Source organism: Lichenostomus cassidix, chromosome 6, assembly GCF_008360975.1.
Source record: "Lichenostomus cassidix isolate B80296 chromosome 6, HeHo_3.0, whole genome shotgun sequence".
Lineage (NCBI taxonomy): Eukaryota > Metazoa > Chordata > Aves > Passeriformes > Meliphagidae > Lichenostomus > Lichenostomus cassidix.
The window spans coordinates 13,384,553-13,403,813 of NC_139487.1; the positions used below are offsets into that span (position 1 = coordinate 13,384,553).

The window sequence follows — 19,261 nt, forward strand, 5'->3', positions numbered from 1 at the left end:
ATAATCTGTTCTCTGGACACCGGCTCAGGCGAACACCATCCTCTGTGCTAATAAAACTCTTCTGTTCCATGCAGGCATGCACTAATTTAAGCAACAACATGCAAATGAAGAACAATACAGTGAGTAAGCTGGAGCTCCTAAATAAATTAGCTACAGCCTTCTACAGGCCCTTTCTCCAAGGAGAGAAGGGAAAGCAGGAAGATAGCTCTTCTGGGCCTAGAGCCACAGGTTACAGGTGTTGGGGTCTCAGAAAGCAACTGCTACCTGTCTACCCCTGTCCTGCTCTCATGGGAGGGAGGGCATCAGGCTCAGGCTGCAGGCAGCAGAGGAAGATGGGTGTAGCTCCTGGTCACAAGCTGCTGCTGGAGAAGCCTGTCCTGTAGGCCAGGCTGTGAGCTCCCTTCTGACAGGATAAGTGCAGCAGCACCTCAACATGGTCCTAGGGCTCAAGGGTCCCAGTGAGAGCTCTGGGTGAGACAGTAAGAAGGGAACAGCATTCCTGACAAGGCAGGACCAATATCAGTACAAGAGCTCCTCCTCCATCCCAGGCTTTTAAAAGGATCTTGGGGAAAAAAAAAAAGCAACAAGCACATAAGAAAGCCACAAAACTGGATTTGCAGCCTCCAGAAAGAAGCCTGCAGTAAGAGGCTGAACAAGCACAATCCCTTTAGCTTATTAGAGAACTGAGAAGCGTTGCAATTCCAGCATGTAAGCTGCCACAATAGGAAATTACACAGGGCTGAAGGCTTTTTAATATGGAAGAGGAAGGGAAAGCCAGCTACATTCACCAACATGTGTTCTTTGCAGTGTGAGCAATGAATCCACTGCCCTCAGCTTTGCTCTCTTCAGCACACTTTGGCCAAACACCGTCTTTTGGGCTCAGCATAGAAGTAGCAGGCCAACGTGAGGGCTGGGCAGCTGAAAAGGTCCAGGATTACTCGTGGTGCTCAGGTCTTGGTGGCAGGAAGTGGTCAGAGCAAAGGGTTTCTCTCAGCTCTCAAAGGTAAGAGAAATGGCAAGGCACAGAGGTTTGCTGTACCTGTTTTCCAGCCAATTTGAAGAAATTTGCAGCAACCTTTTCCTGCCCTGTCATCAGGCATGACTACTATGGGAAAAGTGTCCAAATGGATACAGGAAAAGTGTCCAGTGGCCAAATGGCAGACACTTTCCGCATGGCACAGATTCTCTGGCCATGGTTTTGGGCTGAAGAGCCTGCCAAGAGGGAGTTTGTTAAAGAAAGCTGGACTTAACTCTCTCTAGCTTTGTTATATGGCCAGCTCCACACCTCAGCCCTACTGCATGTGTGCCAGGAGGGTACAGGCACTGCCCCACTGCTCTGTGCCACAGCACTGCTCCTGGCACGCCCCAGGCAAGCCCAATACAGAAGAGAGGGCTCTGGGTCCAGGTCCAGGCTGATGCTGGCACGAGCCCTGTGGGATACAGCTCTGTGGCAGACGGACCTGCTGCACATGGAGAGGAAGCAGAGCAGAGTTACACACAGCTCTGAAGGGAAGGAGAAGAGGAATCCGGGCTGGGTAAGAACAGAGGGTATTTATGAATATAGAGAATTCTTTACATAACACTTGCTCTCACACACATACACCTATGCCTGTACCAGGCAACCCAGCATCTTTCTCCAGGCACAGGAGGGCCATCAGTCCATAATACATCGGAGTGCCTTCCCAGGGAGTCTCAAACAAACGGAGGTCCCCTTCAAGAGGAGTCCCAGCTGTTCTACTCACAGCATGCTGTGTCCTTGGGTAGGGGCAAGTCAAGCACCTGAGTCTCCTCAGGAGCGCTGGGACTTCAGACGGTTCCTGCGGCCAGCCTTGGCCCCGCGCTGGGCTCCCTTCATCAGGCCCTTGAACTGGCCCTGCATTTTTGCCCGCTTCCTGCAGGGAGCAAGGAGCGGGAGGCTGGGTTAGTGCAGGCACTGGGCACACCTAGCACACAGGAATGCTGCTCCAGACTCCGCAAGGAGTGGCACAGCAGATGACAGGGAGCTCCCAAACCACCAAAAAACCCTAACAAAAAGTAGGATCAAACCCATTCCCACCCCTGTGCCCTTTCTGGTTTGCCTCACCTTCTGTTCAGTTTAGCTCTGTTCAGGGGGATGTAGGCATAGGGGTCGAGTTGGCCCTTCTTCTTCACATCACCTTTACCTGTCTGTGGGAGACAGTGACACGAGAGAAGATGCAGCAGCAAGGAAGACGCACGCATCCCATTCCAGTGCAGCCCTGCCACCCGGCTATCCCAAAGACTGTGTTGCAGTGGGGTGCCAGCTGAGCACACTGCCCTGGGTACTGATTTCCCACCCAGATGATGCTAGAGACACCTGCTTTGAGCAGTGAGCAGGAAACTGTCCATGGCAAGGGCAGGACGGGAACTTTGAATGGGCTGGCAGTGTTCAGAGACACTGAGTGTTTGGCAGCTCCTCTTGGAGCAGATATCCTCTCCAGCCTTGGTTCTACTGGACCAGACTCCCAACACAAATGGTGCTTCCTGCCCCAGCAAAGTCCCAAGTGTCCCCCCACCCAAACCCTGCAACCCCATGGGTCCCTCACCTTGGATCTGTACTCTGCACCAAAGGCTGGCTTTTTGTTCAGCTGCCGATGGATCCCAGAGCCTCCAGCTAGAAAACAGAATGTGTGTTGGAAGGGGGTCTTAGGGCTCCCCCTGCCCAGTTCTAGGCTGTGGAAGCTCTTCCTGTTTTTGCCTCCAGCTCTTGGGTATCAGGACAGCAGAGGGGTGGCCATTTCCCACAAGCAAAATCTCTGAAGAGACATGTCAAGAACTGTCTGAAATTAATGAAGGCAAATGCAGGGTCCTGCACCTGGGGAGGAATGACCCCAGGCACCAGTTCAGACTGGGGGCCAAACTGCTGGAAATTAGCTCTGCAGAGAAGGACCTGGGGGCCTGGTGGACAACAAGCTGTCCATGAGCAAGCAGAGTGTCTTTGTGGCCAAGAAGGCCATGGTGTCCTGGGGTGCCTTAGGAGGAGCAGTGCCAGCAGGTCAAGGGAAAGGATCCTGCCCCTCTAACTCAGCCCTAGTGAAGATGCACCTGGAATGTTGTGTCCAGTTCTGGACTCCTCAGTACAAGAGAGACATGGAGCTCATGGAGCTGGTCCAGTGAATACTTAAGGGACTGGAGCATCTCTCTTATGAGGAAAGGCTGAGAGAGCTGGGCCTGTTCAGCCTGGAAAAGAGGCACCTAAGAGGGGACCTCATCAATGCCTGTAAGTATCTGAAGGGAGCCTGTCAAGAGGATGGAGCCAGGCTCTGCTTGGTGCTGTTAGGCAGCAGGACGAGAGGCCATGGCAGAAACTGATGCACAGAAGTTCCACCTGAACATGAGAACTTCTTTCCTGTGTGGGTGACAGTGCATTGAAACAGACTGCCTAGAGAGGTATTCTGGAGTCTCCCACGATGGAGATATTCAGGAACCATCTGCATGCAATCATGTGCCATGTGCTCTGGGACAGCACTGTTTGAGCAGGGAGGTTGGACCAAATGATACTACGATCCTTTCCAATCTTACCCAATCTATGATCCTGTGATCTTTGCTCTTGCTGCCCTGAAGCAGCACAGCAAGATGTGTGCATGGTTCCAGCCCTCTGGGGAGCCCCACACTGGACACAGGCAGAGGACTTACCTCTGTACTGAGAATAGGTTCCGGCCTCGGCTTCCTCATCATCTGGCTCCTCTCTGAACCGACGCTTCTGACTTTTCTTCTGCAGAAACAGGCAGCAGGAACCCTTTAGCTGGCTTGTCCTTACAGTTCTGCCCTCCCATCGACCCCCAACCTCTTGCTTCCTTCCATGGGCACCCGGAAACCTTCCAGACAGCACATCCCTATCCTACCCGCACTTCCCGCACCCCTCCAAGCAGCTGGCACTTGCCCAGTGCCCCTACTGGTCTCTTGGGCACAGCTGCAGCTGCCATGGCACAAGCAGTGGCTTGACAAGGATGAGTTCCCCCAGCATCTCCTCAGGACCACGAGCCCCATACTCACACTGCGGAGACCCACATCTTGCAGCACATCTGCCATCTCCTCGTCTGCTCCTATGGTACAGGACAAGGTGTGTGATGAGGGCACAGGAGAGCCCTGGCATTTTGCTAGCCCCTGGAGGGGGCTGCAGCAGCAGGGTGCCTCTGCTGAACCAGCACCCTCCTGATGATGTAGGTGACTGCTTCCCCTGGGCAGCAGCCCAGAAGAGAGCCACTGGGTATGACAAAAGATCATACCAATTCCTGCCACTCCCATCCACATCCTCCCAAGATTGCACATGCAGGATGAAAACAATTCAGAGACCCAAAGCAAGTCTAGAGTGGCCCCATCACTCCAGGCATTACCTTCAGCTTCATCATCATCCACTTCCTCTTCCTCTTCATGGATGATCAGGCGCCCATCCTCAGACATCTGGAAATCATGGCTCACTCCTCTGGACCGCTTGGGGCCTGGCTTGGTGGCTGCTCACCAAGAGAAATGGGTCAGGGCCTGGAGAACAATCCACTTCTGGGGGCAGCTGTAACCCCAGGGCCCCTGTGCATTACAGCAGCCCCTGCCCCATCCATCCCACCCCAGCATCATCTGAAGCTCCACTCCTTACCCAGCACCCGCTGGGACACATTGGGGTCCAGGAAGTTGAGGGGCTCATCATCTTCCCCTTCCTTCAGCCATGCCTGGCCCTTCTGCCGTGCTTGCTTCCTCCACTCCTTGCTCCGTTGCCGTTCCTCCTCTTCCTCCTCCTCATCCTCTGAGTCAGCCAGGATCTCCTCCATACTGGTCAAAAGGTGGAAAGGATGATGGAACAAGCCCAGGGGTGCAGCCTGCCCCACAATGCATGGCAGCCCTGGAGATGTCTCCAGCATCTCTAGAGGTACCAGCTGAGCAGATCCCTGTGAGGGCTGCTCCTTCTTCACCCTGAGCCCATCTTCACCTGTCTCCTCTGGGCTGTCGTGGTGGTGCATCCTCTTCATCCATATCCGCAGCTGCCTGCTTCCGAGCACGCTGTTTGCGGCTCCGGGATTCCGCCTTGCGGATGTTCACCAGCACCTTATGGTACTCGGCCGGCAGCAGCCCCTTCACCAGCTCAAAGCTGAGGAAGCACACAGAGAACAGTCAGCACCCACCTTCTCCTGCACTGCTTCCCAGGGAGCTCCCTCACCACCTCAGGAGACCCTGGCTTACCCAAACTTGCGGATGAACTTGATGAAGAGGTTTCGCAGCTTCATACGGAAGTGGCGTCTCATGTCATCTGAAAGGTTCCCCACAGCCTCCAGCTGTCAGGACAAAGACCCTCAAGACCAAAGCACTCCTGCCTTGGGCACCCAATCTCCCAGCCTTTATCTGCATGGCCACCTTGTTCACCCTGCTGCCACCTCTCCATGCCTGCCCCAAGCAGGGCCATGGGGAGGTCTCCATGCTTGGCAGTGCTGGATCATGGGGCTTTTCTGGCACATCTAGGATTCAGGTGAGGGGCCTCCTCGCTTCCATCTCAGCCACTGAGATCAAGGTTGTTTCCTTGGCTCCCAGGCAGAGTGCAGCTGGAGATGCCCCTGGCTGCCCAAGGCAGCCACAGTTCTGCCCCACCACCCTCCTTGAGGCACCCCGTGCATGATCTCACCATCGTCTGGACATGCTTGGCCAGGAGCTTGGTGTCCACCAGCAGCAGTGTGACCTTCAGGAATCCCAGGGCTGCCTTGACCACATCCCGGGTGCGGGAAGCCAGCAACAGGCAGATGTTTTGCAGGAGCTGCTCCACCACACTGAACTCCAGGTGATCTGCAACCATGGTGGGACTTAGCCACAGATGGCTTCCTCCAAGCACCCACCTTCAACAGGCTCTGCCTCATCCCCCCAGCCCTCCTGCGCCTAGTCACCTTTGAACTCGAAGAACAGGCGGGTCAGTGCCAGCACGGTGCAGCTGATCATGGTGACTGAGCCAGTGAGCCCCACGTAGATCAGGAGCAGGAACCGCTGCATGGCCTCTGCAAGAGGGGGATGACTCAGGCCCTGACTTGTTCTGTATCCAGCTTCCCTGGACCATTTCAGCAGGATGCTGGGCATGGGTCTGATCTCCCTGGGGCCAGACTGACTGTGGGGCTGAGCAAGGAGGACAGAAGCTCACCTTCAGGGGTGGGTCCAAAGCGGATGAAGGCATGCCCCATCTCCACGAGCAGCATGAAGGCGTTCTTGCGGGCCCCCACCGACACCTCCTTGGTGCATAGGATGACCTGGAGGAACACAGGCATGTCACCAGTGCTGCCACCACCACAGCCAGAACCAGCCAGTTCCTCCCAGAGACCATGCTCACCTCTGGGACCAGGGCAGTGACAAAAGGCTCATGCTCTGCAGATAGCTGCTTCACAATGTGGAACAGGCATTTAAGCCGGGGCTGGAGAAAGAAACAGACCAGCACTGGTACATCCAGGCACACACACCTGGTTACTCCTGCTGCCCACCCCATCCCCTCCCTCCCAGCAGTGGCTGATCACCACCACCACAGCCCTTGCTCTCACCCTCTTGGCTGGGGATGCTGCGCTCTTGAGCGAGTCCAGCAGTGCTGTCTGCAGGTCCTGGAGGTGGGAGTGAACGAAGGCCTGGCAGGGAGCATGGGGAGCGGCACACACCTCTTCCAGCACACGATACGCCTTCTTCTGCATGCTGCGCTCTTTGCTCTGCAGGGACAGCCAACATGCTCCCACTGTCAAAGCAGTCCCTCACCACAATGTCTGAAGGGACACCAGCACCCCACACCACCCAGCAGACACCTATCCCCTATGGCAGCTGCTCAGTCTCCAGAATGTGGGTCCAAGCTGGCAGCAAGCAGAAGGTGCCCCACTGCAGCCCCTGCACCTGTCAGGGCTAGGGACCAACTCACCTGGAGGGAAGGCTGGATGGTACGGTACAGGGAGCTCAGGGACTGCTCATCAGCATAGGGTGCCATTGCCACAATCAGGTCCAGCATGGAGAGTCTGCAGCAGAGAAGGACATGCAGCTCATTAATTGTGGCATCACTACCACCCCCTGACCTAGCACAGGACAGGGAGGACATCAGCTGCGAGTCACATCAAGTGCACAACGGTGGCACAGCCAACACAGCACAGTGCTCTAGTGCTACTCACCAGGAGCATGCCAGGAGTTTTACCCATTAACACTAGCCCCCAGGTGTTACCTGGCGAACTCAGAACTGTCAGGACTAGTCAGCTTCGCACTGGCTTTCTCCAGGAATCCACACACCATCTGCAAGGCAGGCACAGAGAGCAGGATCAGAACTGACTGAGGGGAGTGCTTTTACAAGAGTTTGCAATCCACCTGCCAAACAACTTGCCACAGGACTTTGTGGAGACCAAAAGCACCAGTGAGTCCAAAAAGACCAGGACAAATTCACAAAGAGCTTGTGCGTGATGGGCCAGATGTGACTGCAAGATTGTGAAATCCCAGACTGTGGGCTGGAAAGGTCTCCTTGCCCATGATGGCAGGAAGTGCTCCTCTCTGGTCAGAGCCTTTCTTCCTGTCCTCTTCAATCAGGCATGCAACAAAGCCCCACCAGACTGGGTCTGGCTGAGAGATGCTGGCCCGAGCCAGGACAGCTTGCCCCAATGCCCCACAGGCCCCTCACCTGAGGATCTGTGATGGTCAGGTAAGCGCGGACAGTGTCCAGCACAGAGCGGCGCTGAGTACTTGTGCCCCCATCCTCCTCAGGTTGGCTGTACACGTTGAACAGGATGGGCAGAAAATTTTTGGCAAAACGACCCACTTCTGCGCGTTCCTCGTCTAGGGAAAGGATGACAGGGGGCTACAGATCAGCATTTCCCCTCCCACAGGTGACAGGGACCCACGACGAGGATCTGTTTCCCCCCCAACCTGTCTCGCAGCCTTTGTGGATGAGGGTGCGCAAGGCCTGGCACACAGTGGGGCGGAGGTCTGGGCGCTCGCTGATGGCCATGCCCAGGGTGCGCGCTAGCCCCTTGAAGGCCCCCAGCACATCTGTGGGATGGGTGCAGAAGCCAGGCAGCAGAGTCCAGACCTGGAAGCCAAAGAAAGAGGTGGGAGGCCACAGTCTTTGCTCAAGTCACTGCTCCCCAACCTGGTACCACAGGTATACCATGGCAGTGCTCCCAGGCACTGCTTGTTACCTGCCACTGCAGTGTGTCGTAGATCTTGGCCTCCACACTCTTCCCAGCCTGGGTAAACTCCTGGGCTGCAGAAGAGAAAGAGGAGATGAGCGGAGCAGCAGATGCTCCAAAGCCTGCTCCACCCCAGGGCAGAGAAGGGAGGCTCCACAGAACACCCTGGACCACTGAGACCCTCAAGATGGTGCTCTTCTCACCTCTGTTTTTCAGGGCAGCCGCCAAAGGCAAGAAGTAACTGGTGAAGAAGCCAAGCCGCGCGCCCTGCACGTTGTCCCGCAGCACTGGCAGGAGCCAGCTGCGGGGGAAATCCAGTGTCTCCCTGGGGAGGAAGGGCACAGGTCAGGAGGATGTGGGGCACTAACAGCATCAGCCCCTGGTCACAGGGCACTTTCACCCAGCCCCAAAGCTGGGCACAGGGAGGCTTAGCCACACCTGCAGCACTGGATGGGGACTGAACAGGAACATATCACCTGCAAAGCTGCTACCCCATGTCTGTACTCACTCCTTGCCATCAATCTCCAGAGGCACAGCTTCCAGCAGCACCTCAGGACCCATGGTGCTCACAGCAGCCCCCACTGCCTGGTCCACTTCAGCAGTATAGGGAAAGTGTGGGGAGAGACGCAGGTCACACAAGGACTGGAGACACTGCAGGGACAGGGCAGGACAGTCACTGAAGAGCTATGTGGGCAGGTCTGGCATGTATCACTCACACTGCCTGCCCAGGAATGCCAGTTGCCCTTCATGCCCCTGTGCAGAGTCCCAGAGCTGTGCATGCTCTAGCCACACATGGACAACAGAGCAGGGCAAACGGCGTGGCCCTGCTCCACAGCTGGAGGGGGCAACACAGCCCAGACAGCAGCGCAGCCACCCCACCTGCCTCTATGAGTCTGTGCCCTCCCAGCCTGGCTCACCTTTCTCATGATGGGATGGCACTGCTTCCCACATGTCTGAAAGAAGACCTCCAGCACTCGCAGCACCTCATCCCATGCTGCATGGAAACGGTAAGTCAGCCCTTCCTCCACTGATCTGGGGAGGAAAGAGGAGACAGTCACACCAGCAGTATTCAGGGTGCCCACCAGGCCTGCCAGACCCCATTGAGGACTGGGCAGAGGCTGGTCAGAGCTCAGCCAGACACACGGGGACAGCCCCTCACCCATCACTGCTCCTCACCTGAACATCTTGCACACGTAGGAAGCAGGGGCTGGGGCAGATGCGGAGACAGTGCCCATGTCCTCCACATGGGGAGCAATGCACTCACTCAGGAGGGTCTGCAAGAACAAACAGGGAAAATGCGATAGCTGTTCGACCACGGAACCCTCAGCCTTGCAGGCACAGAGGGGCACACCACTCCCTGGCAAGCCCCAAGCCCCAGCTTCCCACAAGGCCTAGGGCATCCAAGAGGGGAGAGGTGCCTGGGTGTGGTACCTCCAGGGTCTGCGCTGCTGCCGACACCACCTGGGAGTGTGGGGAGAGGAAGCAGTTCATGGCAGCAGAGAAGAGCCGGGGCAGGTGAGCCCAGCACAGGTCCTTCTGCAGCCTGGAGAGAAGAGAAAGGTCAGGTCAGAGACCAAGCAGCTGCCTCTCCCCTTGCCCAGCCATGGCCCCTGCCTGTACCTGCCCAGGTTGATGTGCGCCCGCTCCATGGTGGACAGCCAGGTCAGCAGCGGCTGCAGGTCACTCGTGCTGGGCACATAGTCATAGAGAGCCTGTGGAAGCAGAAGGTAGGGGAGGTGGGTGGTTGCTGCGGCACTGCCAGCTATGTCCCTCCCCATACTGGTACCCCACACTCACAGTGATGATCTGGGCATTGAGCTCAGCTGGCAGGCAGGCCATGCTGGCCTGGGCGCTGAAGAGGCTGTGGAAGGCTTGCATGGCACATGCTGTCACCAGCTGCAAAGAACACAGGGTCAGGAGAGGAGGCTCTGCTTTGAACCCACTGTCCCCCTACCCCAAAGAAAACCCAGCACTGCTACAACTGTGCCACATCTGCACAGCCTCCCTCTTCCACAGCAGTCAGACCAGCAAGCTGTCCTGGGCTCCTCTCCATTTGCACCCTGCCTTTCCAGGCTCCCAACTGGCAGCTGAGAAAATTTGATCCTTTCCAGAGTGTAGCCCACGGGGAAAGGGTCTGCCCTTGTCATCCCTGAAGCAGTAACACTCACCACGTGGCTGAGGGTCATGACTCGGAGTAAAGTCTCGCAGCAGGTCTTCACCACAGCTGCAGGGAAACAGGGCAACACGTCTCGCAGCAGAGCAAGGACATGCAGGGTGGTGGTGGCCTCCTTGGCACCTATGGGAGCAGAGCAACCTCTGAGCCTGTGGCTCCCTGCAGCAAAGCCCTGCCCAAGGCAAAGCCCCTGTGACAGCGGTGGGGCTGACCCACAGAACCAGGGTGAACGCTCCCGACTTCTGGGAAAAGGAGAGCAACAGAATGGCTAAGGAAGCTTCAAAATACCATAGGTGCCCCAAAGATATACTCTCCCCAGAAATCCAGTGTGCTGCAACCTCCCCTCTTTCCTCCAAGCCCTTATTCTCCCACAGTGGCAGAGTCCCCTACACAGAGCTACAGACCCCATGCTCCAGTGCCCCACACCTCCAGCTTTTTCAATCTCCTGAACACAGAACTTGGCGGTGGAGGGTGCTGCAGGGTGATGCTCAGGGGCTGCATCGCCAAACATGAACTCGCTGCCCCTCAGGACAGAGCACACGCCGTGCTGTGCTGCTTTCCGCACCTGGGGGAAGAAGAACCCAGATGAGTAGAAACTATGGACCCAGGGGATACAGCTAGCCCCAGAAACAAACTCTAAAAGCAGCATCTCCTGCCAGAAGTACTGGGCTCTCACCTTGGGCTTGGTATGAACACAAAAGCTCAGCAAGCCATGATAGACCTGCAGAGTGATGGGGTAGCTCCAGGCTGACAAGTCTTGCTTCCGCAGCAGTGTGGCCAGGCAAGAGAGGACCTACGACAAAGGAGCAGCAGGGGCATTAGCATCACCCCACAGAGACATCTCCCTTCCACTCAGGATGAGCACCCAGCATCACCCTACATCAGCCTTGACCCCTGCACTCAGCACACCCCAGGCAGAGCTGACTTGGCTGGCTGCCTCTTGGCTACTCACCCATCGCAGGGCAGAGGTGGAATTGCTGCAGGCTTGTGAGGACACAATATTCATGAAGGCTTTTGAAGCGTCTGAGAACTTTTTAATAAGAACAGGACTCGGGACCCTGCCAGGAAAAGGGGATGTGTCAGTGGGATGAGAAGCAGAGAGCTGGTGGCAGTCACACAGGGGACTGCATTGCCAGCTCGCCCCAGCTTGGTCCTTCCCCCAGCCTGGGAAGGAAGGACAGCACCAATCACTTTTCCACGATGGGGTCCAGTAGCTCTCCCTGCTCCTCTGCCAGCCACTCACCGCTTTAGGACAAGGTTAAGCAGATAGGCGACAGCAGACAGTGACTCAGGGGACTCCACTGCCTCCAGCGTGGTCATCTGGGAATAGTAGATGAGTAAGCAATAGGGAGCAGGGGCTCACGCCAGGCCTGCCCTTCCCCAACCCTTAGGGAGGGGGAAACCAGGAGCAGCCCAACAGCATCTCTGCTGAAGAAAGACACTCAGGGGGGCCATGGCTGCAAGTACAGCATCTTTCTCTACCCCTCCTGAGAGCCCACCCATGCTGCCAGCAGCAGCTCCCCTTGTGCCTCTTCTACACAACCACCACTCACCAGTGCAGCAAAGTACTCCGTCTCACTCTCCTTGCCCCCCTGGGAGCGGATCACCTCTGTCACAGCTGCCAGCACAGCACAGATCTGTGAGCAGCCAGAAAAGCAGGTCAGCACCTATCAGCCTTGCAGTCGGGAGGGCCATCCCCACCAGACACCCCCTTCCCCAGCCCTGCTCCTATCCATACCTCTTTGTGAGCAGCAGAGTTGGATTCCCAGAAGCGCTGTACCTTGCTGAAGGTGATGTTGGTGCAGTCACTCAGCCCACTCAGAAAGGTGCCAGAAGACTTCTCTGTGGCAGCCTCTTCAGCACTGCCTTCCTCCATACGGAACTGAGCACTGTCACTTGCCCGCTCCAGACGCAGGGACCCCGACTGCAGCTCATTGTGCAGCTTCACTGCATCTACTGTCAAGTTACTTTTCTCTGTGGGGGTGAGAGATGTGTCAAAACTGTGAAGTCACACTGCTCCACCATTCACCCTGAAATCCCCCATGTTCCACAGCACCCCCCCTAGCCAGACTGGCTTGGCTGGAGCTCATTTCCAGCATGAGGGATACAGATGCTGCTTCTCCCCAGTGGAAGAAAGCACATGAATTTTACATGAACGGTAAAGAGTTCCTCATTCCCAGGAAGAGAAACCGGGGCACAGTCCAGCCATCTCCTCTGATGGAAGAGAGCATCACGTCCATACAAATGTGTCCCAGTGTGCCAAGGCTTTAACACTGAAATGCTTCTTTGTACTCTGTCCTATTTATCTTCTTCCACCTGAAGCTCTGGAAACCAGACAGCCAGGACACATGCTGCATGTTCCTCTGAGTCCTGGACACCAGCATGTAGCCAGGAGAGAGATCTCCCTGGCCAGCAGCAGCCAGGGCTCTCGCAGTGCCTGGCACACTTTGGTTTGCCTTCCCCATCGTAATGCCGGATAAATGGGAGTATGTCACGTTCGTCATCGCACCAGACACCACAGCAGCACTTACGGCTGCAACCATGGGTTCTGGGGAGCCTCGCAGGACGACAAGCACTGCCGTATGCGGTGCCCCATTCCGCTTCTGAGGCCCGGTGTTACGATGAGGGTAACTCCTTACGCCGCGGCCTCGGTTGTCCTCCCTGGTTTGCTGCCTTCGCCTCCCCCGGAACTGTCAGCGGCTCCGGTCTCCCTCCCGCCCCCGTCCCAGCTCTCAGAGGACCCCAAGGTTCGCCCCGCAGCCCCCCGTGCTCCTGCACCCCTCCTGGAAGAATGAGGCACAGGCCAGGAGCTGCCCGCCCTGGCGCCCTACCGCCCCGCCCGCCCCCGCCCTCACCCGCGGGCCGGCTGCAGAAGCGACTGCGGGCAGCCAGGCGATGCTGGCGGGTCTCGGGGTTGGAGTCGCTGCTGTGGCCCTTCCGCCAGCGCTTCAGTTTGGCCGCCGCTCCCGACCGGAGCCTCCCGCTCCGCGCCATGCTGGACCCGGCTCCACGTGTGGCGGCGCCCAGCGTCCCATTTCCGCTTCCGGCGCCAGCCGCCATCTTGAGTGAGGGCAGCAGTCAGGGAAGGCCGCATCCCGGCCGGGTGGGCCAGAAGCGGTGTCGGGGAAGTTCAGCGGGGTCGTGCCCAGTGGGGGCTGAGATGGGAGACACGAAAGGTTCAGGGGCAGCCGCCAGCAAGAAGCTACCAAACACCCCCGTGTCAAAGCCGCGGCCCTGTGGAACCGTTCAGACCGAACCCACAACCACGGGCGAGGAGTCACGCGTTACGTATTATGCGTGTGCGTGACGTACTGTGACGTCACGCCCCGAAGGTCGCACCGCCCTTCGCGGCCGCGCCATGCGCTACGTGCGCCTCCGCCTGGCGCTCGTTCGGCGCATGCGCTCCCCCCACGGGCAGCGCGCGGGGCGGGGCGGGGCGGGGCGGGGCTGAGCGGGGGCGTTAGTTGCGCGCGGCAGCAGCGTGAGGAGCAGCGCGCGCCAGTCCCTCAGCCCGCCATGGCCGCTGCGTACCGGCTCGTCCTCATCCGCCACGGCGAGAGCGCCTGGAACCTCGAGAACCGGTTCAGCGGCTGGTACGATGCCGACCTCAGCCCTGCCGGGCAGCAAGAGGCGCGGCGCGGCGGCGAGGCCCTCCGAGGTATCGGTGGACGAGGGAGGGGGTATCGGTCGAGAGGGGGGTCGCGGGGTACGGGAGGGAAGGGATGCGGCCTAGTGCGTCCCCATCGAGCCTAACGGGCGCTGGTCTGGGGCTTTCCGATGACGGGGGAGGGCCTCTAGTGCCAGGCTGGGGGTTCAGTACTGATGGGAGAGTCGTAGGTACCGCAGTATGTTGGTTTGGTGGTACCGGTCACGTCCTGGTCGCCGCCGGTTTCCGTAAGGGCGAGGACGCGACCGGTACCATTGCGGTGAGGTCGTCGCCCTTGCCCTTTCACTGGTTGCATAAGGCCCGGCTTTCACCTTCCTGGTCTTCTCCCGCCTCCCCCTTTCCTCGTCTTTTCTAGATGCCGGCTATGAGTTCGATATTTGCTTCACCTCGGTACAAAAACGGGCCATCCGTACTCTCTGGACCGTCCTGGATGCCATTGATCAGATGTGGTTACCCGTTATCCGGACCTGGCGCCTAAATGAGAGGCACTATGGGGCTCTCACGGGTTTGAACAAGGCTGAGACAGCAGCAAAGCACGGTGAGGCACAGGTGAAGATCTGGAGGCGCTCCTTTGACGTCCCTCCGCCTCCTATGCAGTCTGACCACCCTTTCTACAGCACTATTGCAAAGGTAAGACCCATTGCTCTTTGGCTGCCTTGCAGGAAGTCTCCTAAAAGTCACCTGCAGTGTGGCCTGGCTTCCTGTGTAAGGTCTCCTGTGTCTCTGTTGCATTAGCTGGGGCTGTTGTGCATGGTGCTGATCGGTTTTGGGCTGAGTTTGTTTTGCTCCTTCCCTGTGGATTTGAAGCCCTAGGCATTACACAGATCCAAAACAGAGGGGTTAATATCTCTGTTAATTATTAGTGCTGTGACCCATTCATGGATATTTTATCTGGTTCCTTTGCCCCATGAGGGCATCGTATGACTTTTCCCAGAAGGGCTCGTGGCAGCCTCAAACCTCAAAGGCACTTCCTTGCTCGCAGCCCTGGCTTTGCTCACGTGTAGTGGGTCCTCAAGTCGCCAGTCCTTCCCACACTGGGTGGGGGGCACTGGGCTGCTGTGTGAGCATGGCTGTTCTCCCAGGACCGTCGCTATGCTGATCTGACGGAGGACCAGCTGCCGACATGTGAGAGCTTGAAGGACACCATTGCCCGGGCTCTGCCATTCTGGAATGAGGAAATCGTCCCACAGATCAAAGAGGGCAAACGAGTCCTTATTGCTGCCCATGGCAATAGCCTGCGTGGGATTGTCAAGCACCTGGAAGGTAGGTCACCCCTGCAGGGGCATCCCAGGGATCTCCCTGCTTCCCCAGCTGGCACTGTGGGAAGGTCCAGGAGTGACGGCACTGCTGTGTTCGCAGGCATGTCAGAAGAGGCCATCATGGAGCTCAACCTGCCCACCGGCATCCCCATTGTCTATGAGCTGGACAAGAACCTGAAACCTGTCAAGCCCATGCAGTTCCTGGGGGATGAGGAGACAGTGCGCAAGGCCATGGAGGCTGTTGCTGCTCAGGGCAAGGCCAAGAAGTGAGGGCAGGCAGCAGGCCAGCACATAGTAGAGCCCCCTGCCATCCCCCACCCCTCTGTTCACACCCCCACCGTTGTAGATACTTGGAGCTGTGGAGCTGGAGCCGCTCCCCACGGTTAGGCCCATTCCCTCAGACTAGGCTCCCCTCTGCAGACAGCCTGGGGGACCTGGGGTGTGGGCTGTGCATGGAGGTCTAGTGTGAAAGGGAGCCCTGGCTCTGCCAGACAGCAACCGCACGCCTCTCCACGCCATGATCCCAACCCTCAGACCCTGTCTGCAGTGGGACACGCCAAGCAATCCCTTGCCATGCCAGGCTCCTCCTTTGCTTTGCATCCCTGGCAGTTCTCATCACCCATTACTGTAGTTTTGTCACTTGGTTTAGTCCTCTGGGGAGCAGTGAGGCGAGTGCAGTGCAGGCAGCGACCAAGATGGGTACCTCATCCCCTCGTGGGTGCATGGCACAGTGTCTGGAATGCCACTGGAAGGGTTGTGTTTTGGTGCATGTGGTACAGCACCCCAGGGTGGTACTCACAACTCTGGGCCCAGCTCTGCCAGCCCCTGCTTTAACTATGCTGCCTTCAGACAAGGGCAAGGGAGGGAGCCTGTTGCCTGGAGGTCTGTGTCTGCCACATACTTCCCCCCAGCTGATGTCCATCCTCATCCTGCTGGTGAAGCAGGTGCTGTTGTGTCCCATCCCTCACGTGTGTGTATGTGGCCTGTCACTGTGACCTCCCTGCCTGCTGGCGTCGTGAGCCTGGGCCTGAACAGGGTCGGTGTAACTGTCCAACCATAGCAGCTGTCTTGTTCCAGTTCAATAAAGGAGTAATGCGCAATAAGAAGGTGTCCACGTGTCTCTGGGCTGTGTGGGGCTCCATGCTCTCAGCACGTGTGCCAGGTAGTAGTTACTGCTGGACACAGATATGAGGGTGCAGAAGCTGTGCCAGGCTCAAGGGGCAAAGCACAGCTCCGCAATCCTTGCCGGAGGGTAACACCCTGCTGTGCTGTGGTGTTTGGCTGTGTGCCACACCCTTATCCCTAGGGCAGGACATGTACGTGTAGCCCACAGAGATGAGATGTGGAGTCCCCAGGCGATTCCCAGCTGCAGCCCACTGTTATCGGTGTGCTGAGACAGGCTCTGCTCCAGGCTTGACTTGGGTGTGGGGAAACCAGCCCGGAGAGAGGGTGAGTGTCCAGAGCAGTGCAGCTGCAGCCTGGGGCTCTGTGCCTCACTGGAGCAAAGCCACTGCATTGCTGCCCTTCCCCAGCAGTGAACACGTGCTTCTTCCTGGTGCTGGGAAAACTGTTCCCTCACCAGCTCTGCTGCAGGAGCCAGGCCAGAGTGCCACAGGCAGCCCTGGCTCCCCCCTAGGCTGTAATGAACAAAGCTTGGAGCTCTCAAAAATATTTATTATCCACAAGTAGCAAACCTGTCCTGCCAGTGGGGGCCTGGCTAGACCAGTGGAGGAGGTAGGAGCCATGGGGCTGCTCTGGCTCCACAGGGCTCAGTCCTGCAGCTCCCTGCCCCCCTCAGCTGTTACGTCTGCAGGAACTGAGGCTGCACCCGGGCCACCTTACGGAATTCCTTGGTGTGTGTCCGTGGGCACTGCATCTCACACCAGCTGATGGGCACCATCTGCACCCCTGGGGACACAATATGTCAGGGTTGCCCCTTCCCAAAATTGTATTCCTCTATGTGAGGAGGGAGGCAGCTGCATCAGCTACCCCTCAGGCAGGGATGAGGCAGAATTGTTTCAGCCTGGGCCGTGTCCCTGTCCTGTCCTTACCTGCCTCACTGCGTGCCACCACCACGCCCAGCTCGTTCTCTGCGGTGCTCAGCAGGTAGTTGGACTGTGCATCCCCCAGGGAGATCTGATTGGGAGTCAAGGGAAAGACTTCCATAAGGGTGCTCAAGCCAACCCACTGTCCCTGAGGGAGAAGGATACAACTTTGGCCAGGACGATGTCACTGGGGCGGAAGCTCTTGTACACTTCTACCTGCACAGGAGAGAGCAGGCGATGCCACACAGCGCCAGGGTGCTGTCAGTGAAGGGGACAGGGCCCCCACGAGCAGAAACCAGGGGTGACGGGTGTAGAACAGTCACTGGCAGTGCCTCACTGACCTTATCCTTCTCTGTGGCTCGGATATCTTCTCTCCTGAAAAAGGAAATGGAGGGATCTGAGTGCCAATTGCAAAGGCGACTCAACAGCCTGTGCAGAAGCTATCTTGGCCTTCCTGGATGCTTGCCAGGATCTGCTGGACACCAGCCCAGTGCTCAGGGCAGAGCTCTAGCTCAGGGCAGCCAGCTGCACTGCCCACAACCACCTTCCTCCCCCCTGAAGGGTGGGGGATTCTAACCTTCTCCCTACCGAATGGTCCCTCGGAAGGTGGATTTCAGCGGCGTGGAGCCAACATACAGGATGTGCACCTTGGCAAAGCGAGAGTTAATGCTGCAGACCTGCGTAGGAAAAGGGGAATCAGTGCTCCAGAATGGGAAAGGGCAGGGAGCAGGCAGGACAGGATTGCATGGTGAGCTCAGGTCTCACTTGGCCTCCTCCTCCCTATGACCAAGCAGTCGTGGGACACCTGGCAGCAAGCCAGGTGAGGAAGATGATACTTGTGCAATTCGAGGCACTAAAATAAGGCCAAGACCTGCAGTGATCAGGAATGTAAGGATACTAATCCTTGGTCTGTGCTACCCTTTCTCCAAGCTGCTTGAGGCACTGCCCTGCATACTCCCTGTCTCAGAAAGAGTTCTAGAAGGAGGGCAAAGAAAAACCTCCCCTCAAGCCCACCTGAGTCACAGGCAGGTGTCCCTCATGCCAGTACCCACTTTCATTGCGAGTGACAGACCCCAGGGAGCCCTTGGGCTGCCCCTGCCCTGGTGGGAGTTGTACAGAGTGGACTAACAAGCCCAGGGACTCCTCACCCCACCCTATCCGTGTGCAGGAAGAAAGCTCAGCATGACACAGAGAGAGTCAAGGGTGTGCAGTTTGTCAACGCAGCGCTCCAGCACCCCACCTTGCATGTCACCACGGCCCCCACGTTGGGCAGGAGCTGGGACTCGCTGTCTCTCACCACCGACACCACGGGCAGCTGCAAGGCAAGACACAAGGGTCAGCACAGGACACAGCTCGTGCACAGGATCACCAGCCGAACCCCGCCGGAGCCTAATCCCCAGGGAGGCTGTGCAGCCCGGGCGCACGGCAGTCAGCTCGGGGGAGGAACAGCTTTGCCGCGGCCGCGCTCACCTCGCTGTCCTCATTCCTCCTCTCCAGGCAGCCGGCCAGCGAGGAGAAGATGTAGCCATGACGGGTGTAGGTCCCGCTACCAGCCGTGGCCTCCTCCGTGCTGCACAGCCGCTCACCTGCGACACAGAGGCTCAGGGGCTGCCAGGGCATCCCGCTCCGGGGACCTGGGCCCCGCACCGCTCCGGGCACAGCGCTCGCTCCCAGCCGGCCCAGTGCGAGGCATCCCCGGGGCAAGCCCCTCTGCACTGCCTTATCCCGTACTCCTCTCCCGAGCCGCCGCGTCCCCTTCCCGAGCAGTACCAGCCCCAGTCCCAGAAGCCCCGAACCGCACTCACCAGGGACGCAGTAGCGTGCGGGAGGCGCCATGCTCGCTACCGGCAAGGCGTCCCCAGAAAGCCCTCATTCTATTGGTCCTCGACGGCAATCCCGCGCTGTAAGGGGCGCAACTATTGGTTCCCTCCTACCTCGCCAGGGGCCTGGGCGCGCTGCCTGCTGGGAGCTGTAGTCCAGCG

The 19,261-nt window shown here is 58.0% G+C and overlaps 3 protein-coding genes across 4 annotated transcripts; 1 reads left to right on the top strand and 2 right to left on the bottom strand.

Moving 5' to 3' along the window:
• Positions 1 to 1,532: 1,532 nt before the first annotated feature.
• RRP12 (ribosomal RNA processing 12 homolog) lies at positions 1,533 to 13,617 on the bottom strand. Its single transcript, XM_085065042.1, has 34 exons — positions 13,164 to 13,617; positions 12,047 to 12,282; positions 11,862 to 11,945; positions 11,552 to 11,628; positions 11,261 to 11,366; positions 10,985 to 11,101; positions 10,735 to 10,873; positions 10,304 to 10,431; positions 9,933 to 10,031; positions 9,756 to 9,847; positions 9,567 to 9,678; positions 9,312 to 9,409; positions 9,053 to 9,167; positions 8,644 to 8,786; positions 8,339 to 8,460; positions 8,145 to 8,209; positions 7,873 to 8,035; positions 7,628 to 7,782; positions 7,181 to 7,248; positions 6,887 to 6,980; positions 6,525 to 6,683; positions 6,320 to 6,400; positions 6,134 to 6,239; positions 5,886 to 5,993; positions 5,630 to 5,787; positions 5,194 to 5,285; positions 4,943 to 5,101; positions 4,613 to 4,785; positions 4,356 to 4,472; positions 4,015 to 4,064; positions 3,655 to 3,733; positions 2,565 to 2,632; positions 2,084 to 2,166; positions 1,533 to 1,892 (listed from the first exon to the last, which is right to left on the bottom strand). Exons 1-34 carry the CDS (start codon positions 13,366 to 13,368, stop codon positions 1,790 to 1,792), a joined length of 3,954 nt encoding a protein of 1,317 aa, XP_084921168.1. The 5' UTR covers positions 13,369 to 13,617; the 3' UTR covers positions 1,533 to 1,789.
• A 134-nt stretch (positions 13,618 to 13,751) lies between these two features.
• On the top strand, positions 13,752 to 16,340 carry PGAM1 (phosphoglycerate mutase 1). Its single transcript, XM_085065063.1, has 4 exons — positions 13,752 to 13,966; positions 14,331 to 14,605; positions 15,058 to 15,238; positions 15,335 to 16,340. The coding sequence occupies exons 1-4, from the start codon at positions 13,825 to 13,827 to the stop codon at positions 15,502 to 15,504; spliced, it is 768 nt and encodes a 255-aa protein (XP_084921189.1). The 5' UTR covers positions 13,752 to 13,824; the 3' UTR covers positions 15,505 to 16,340.
• A 547-nt stretch (positions 16,341 to 16,887) lies between these two features.
• Positions 16,888 to 19,232, bottom strand: EXOSC1 (exosome component 1). Of its 2 annotated transcripts, XM_085065064.1 has the most exons (8): positions 19,085 to 19,232; positions 18,750 to 18,865; positions 18,520 to 18,594; positions 17,868 to 17,956; positions 17,621 to 17,654; positions 17,445 to 17,495; positions 17,286 to 17,370; positions 16,888 to 17,142 (listed from the first exon to the last, which is right to left on the bottom strand). In XM_085065064.1, the coding sequence occupies exons 1-8, from the start codon at positions 19,113 to 19,115 to the stop codon at positions 17,036 to 17,038; spliced, it is 588 nt and encodes a 195-aa protein (XP_084921190.1). In that variant the 5' UTR covers positions 19,116 to 19,232; the 3' UTR covers positions 16,888 to 17,035. The 2 variants fall into 2 exon arrangements, with proteins under 2 accessions (XP_084921190.1, XP_084921191.1); XM_085065065.1 differs by lacking the exon at positions 17,445 to 17,495.
• Between the last annotated feature and the right edge of the window lie 29 nt (positions 19,233 to 19,261).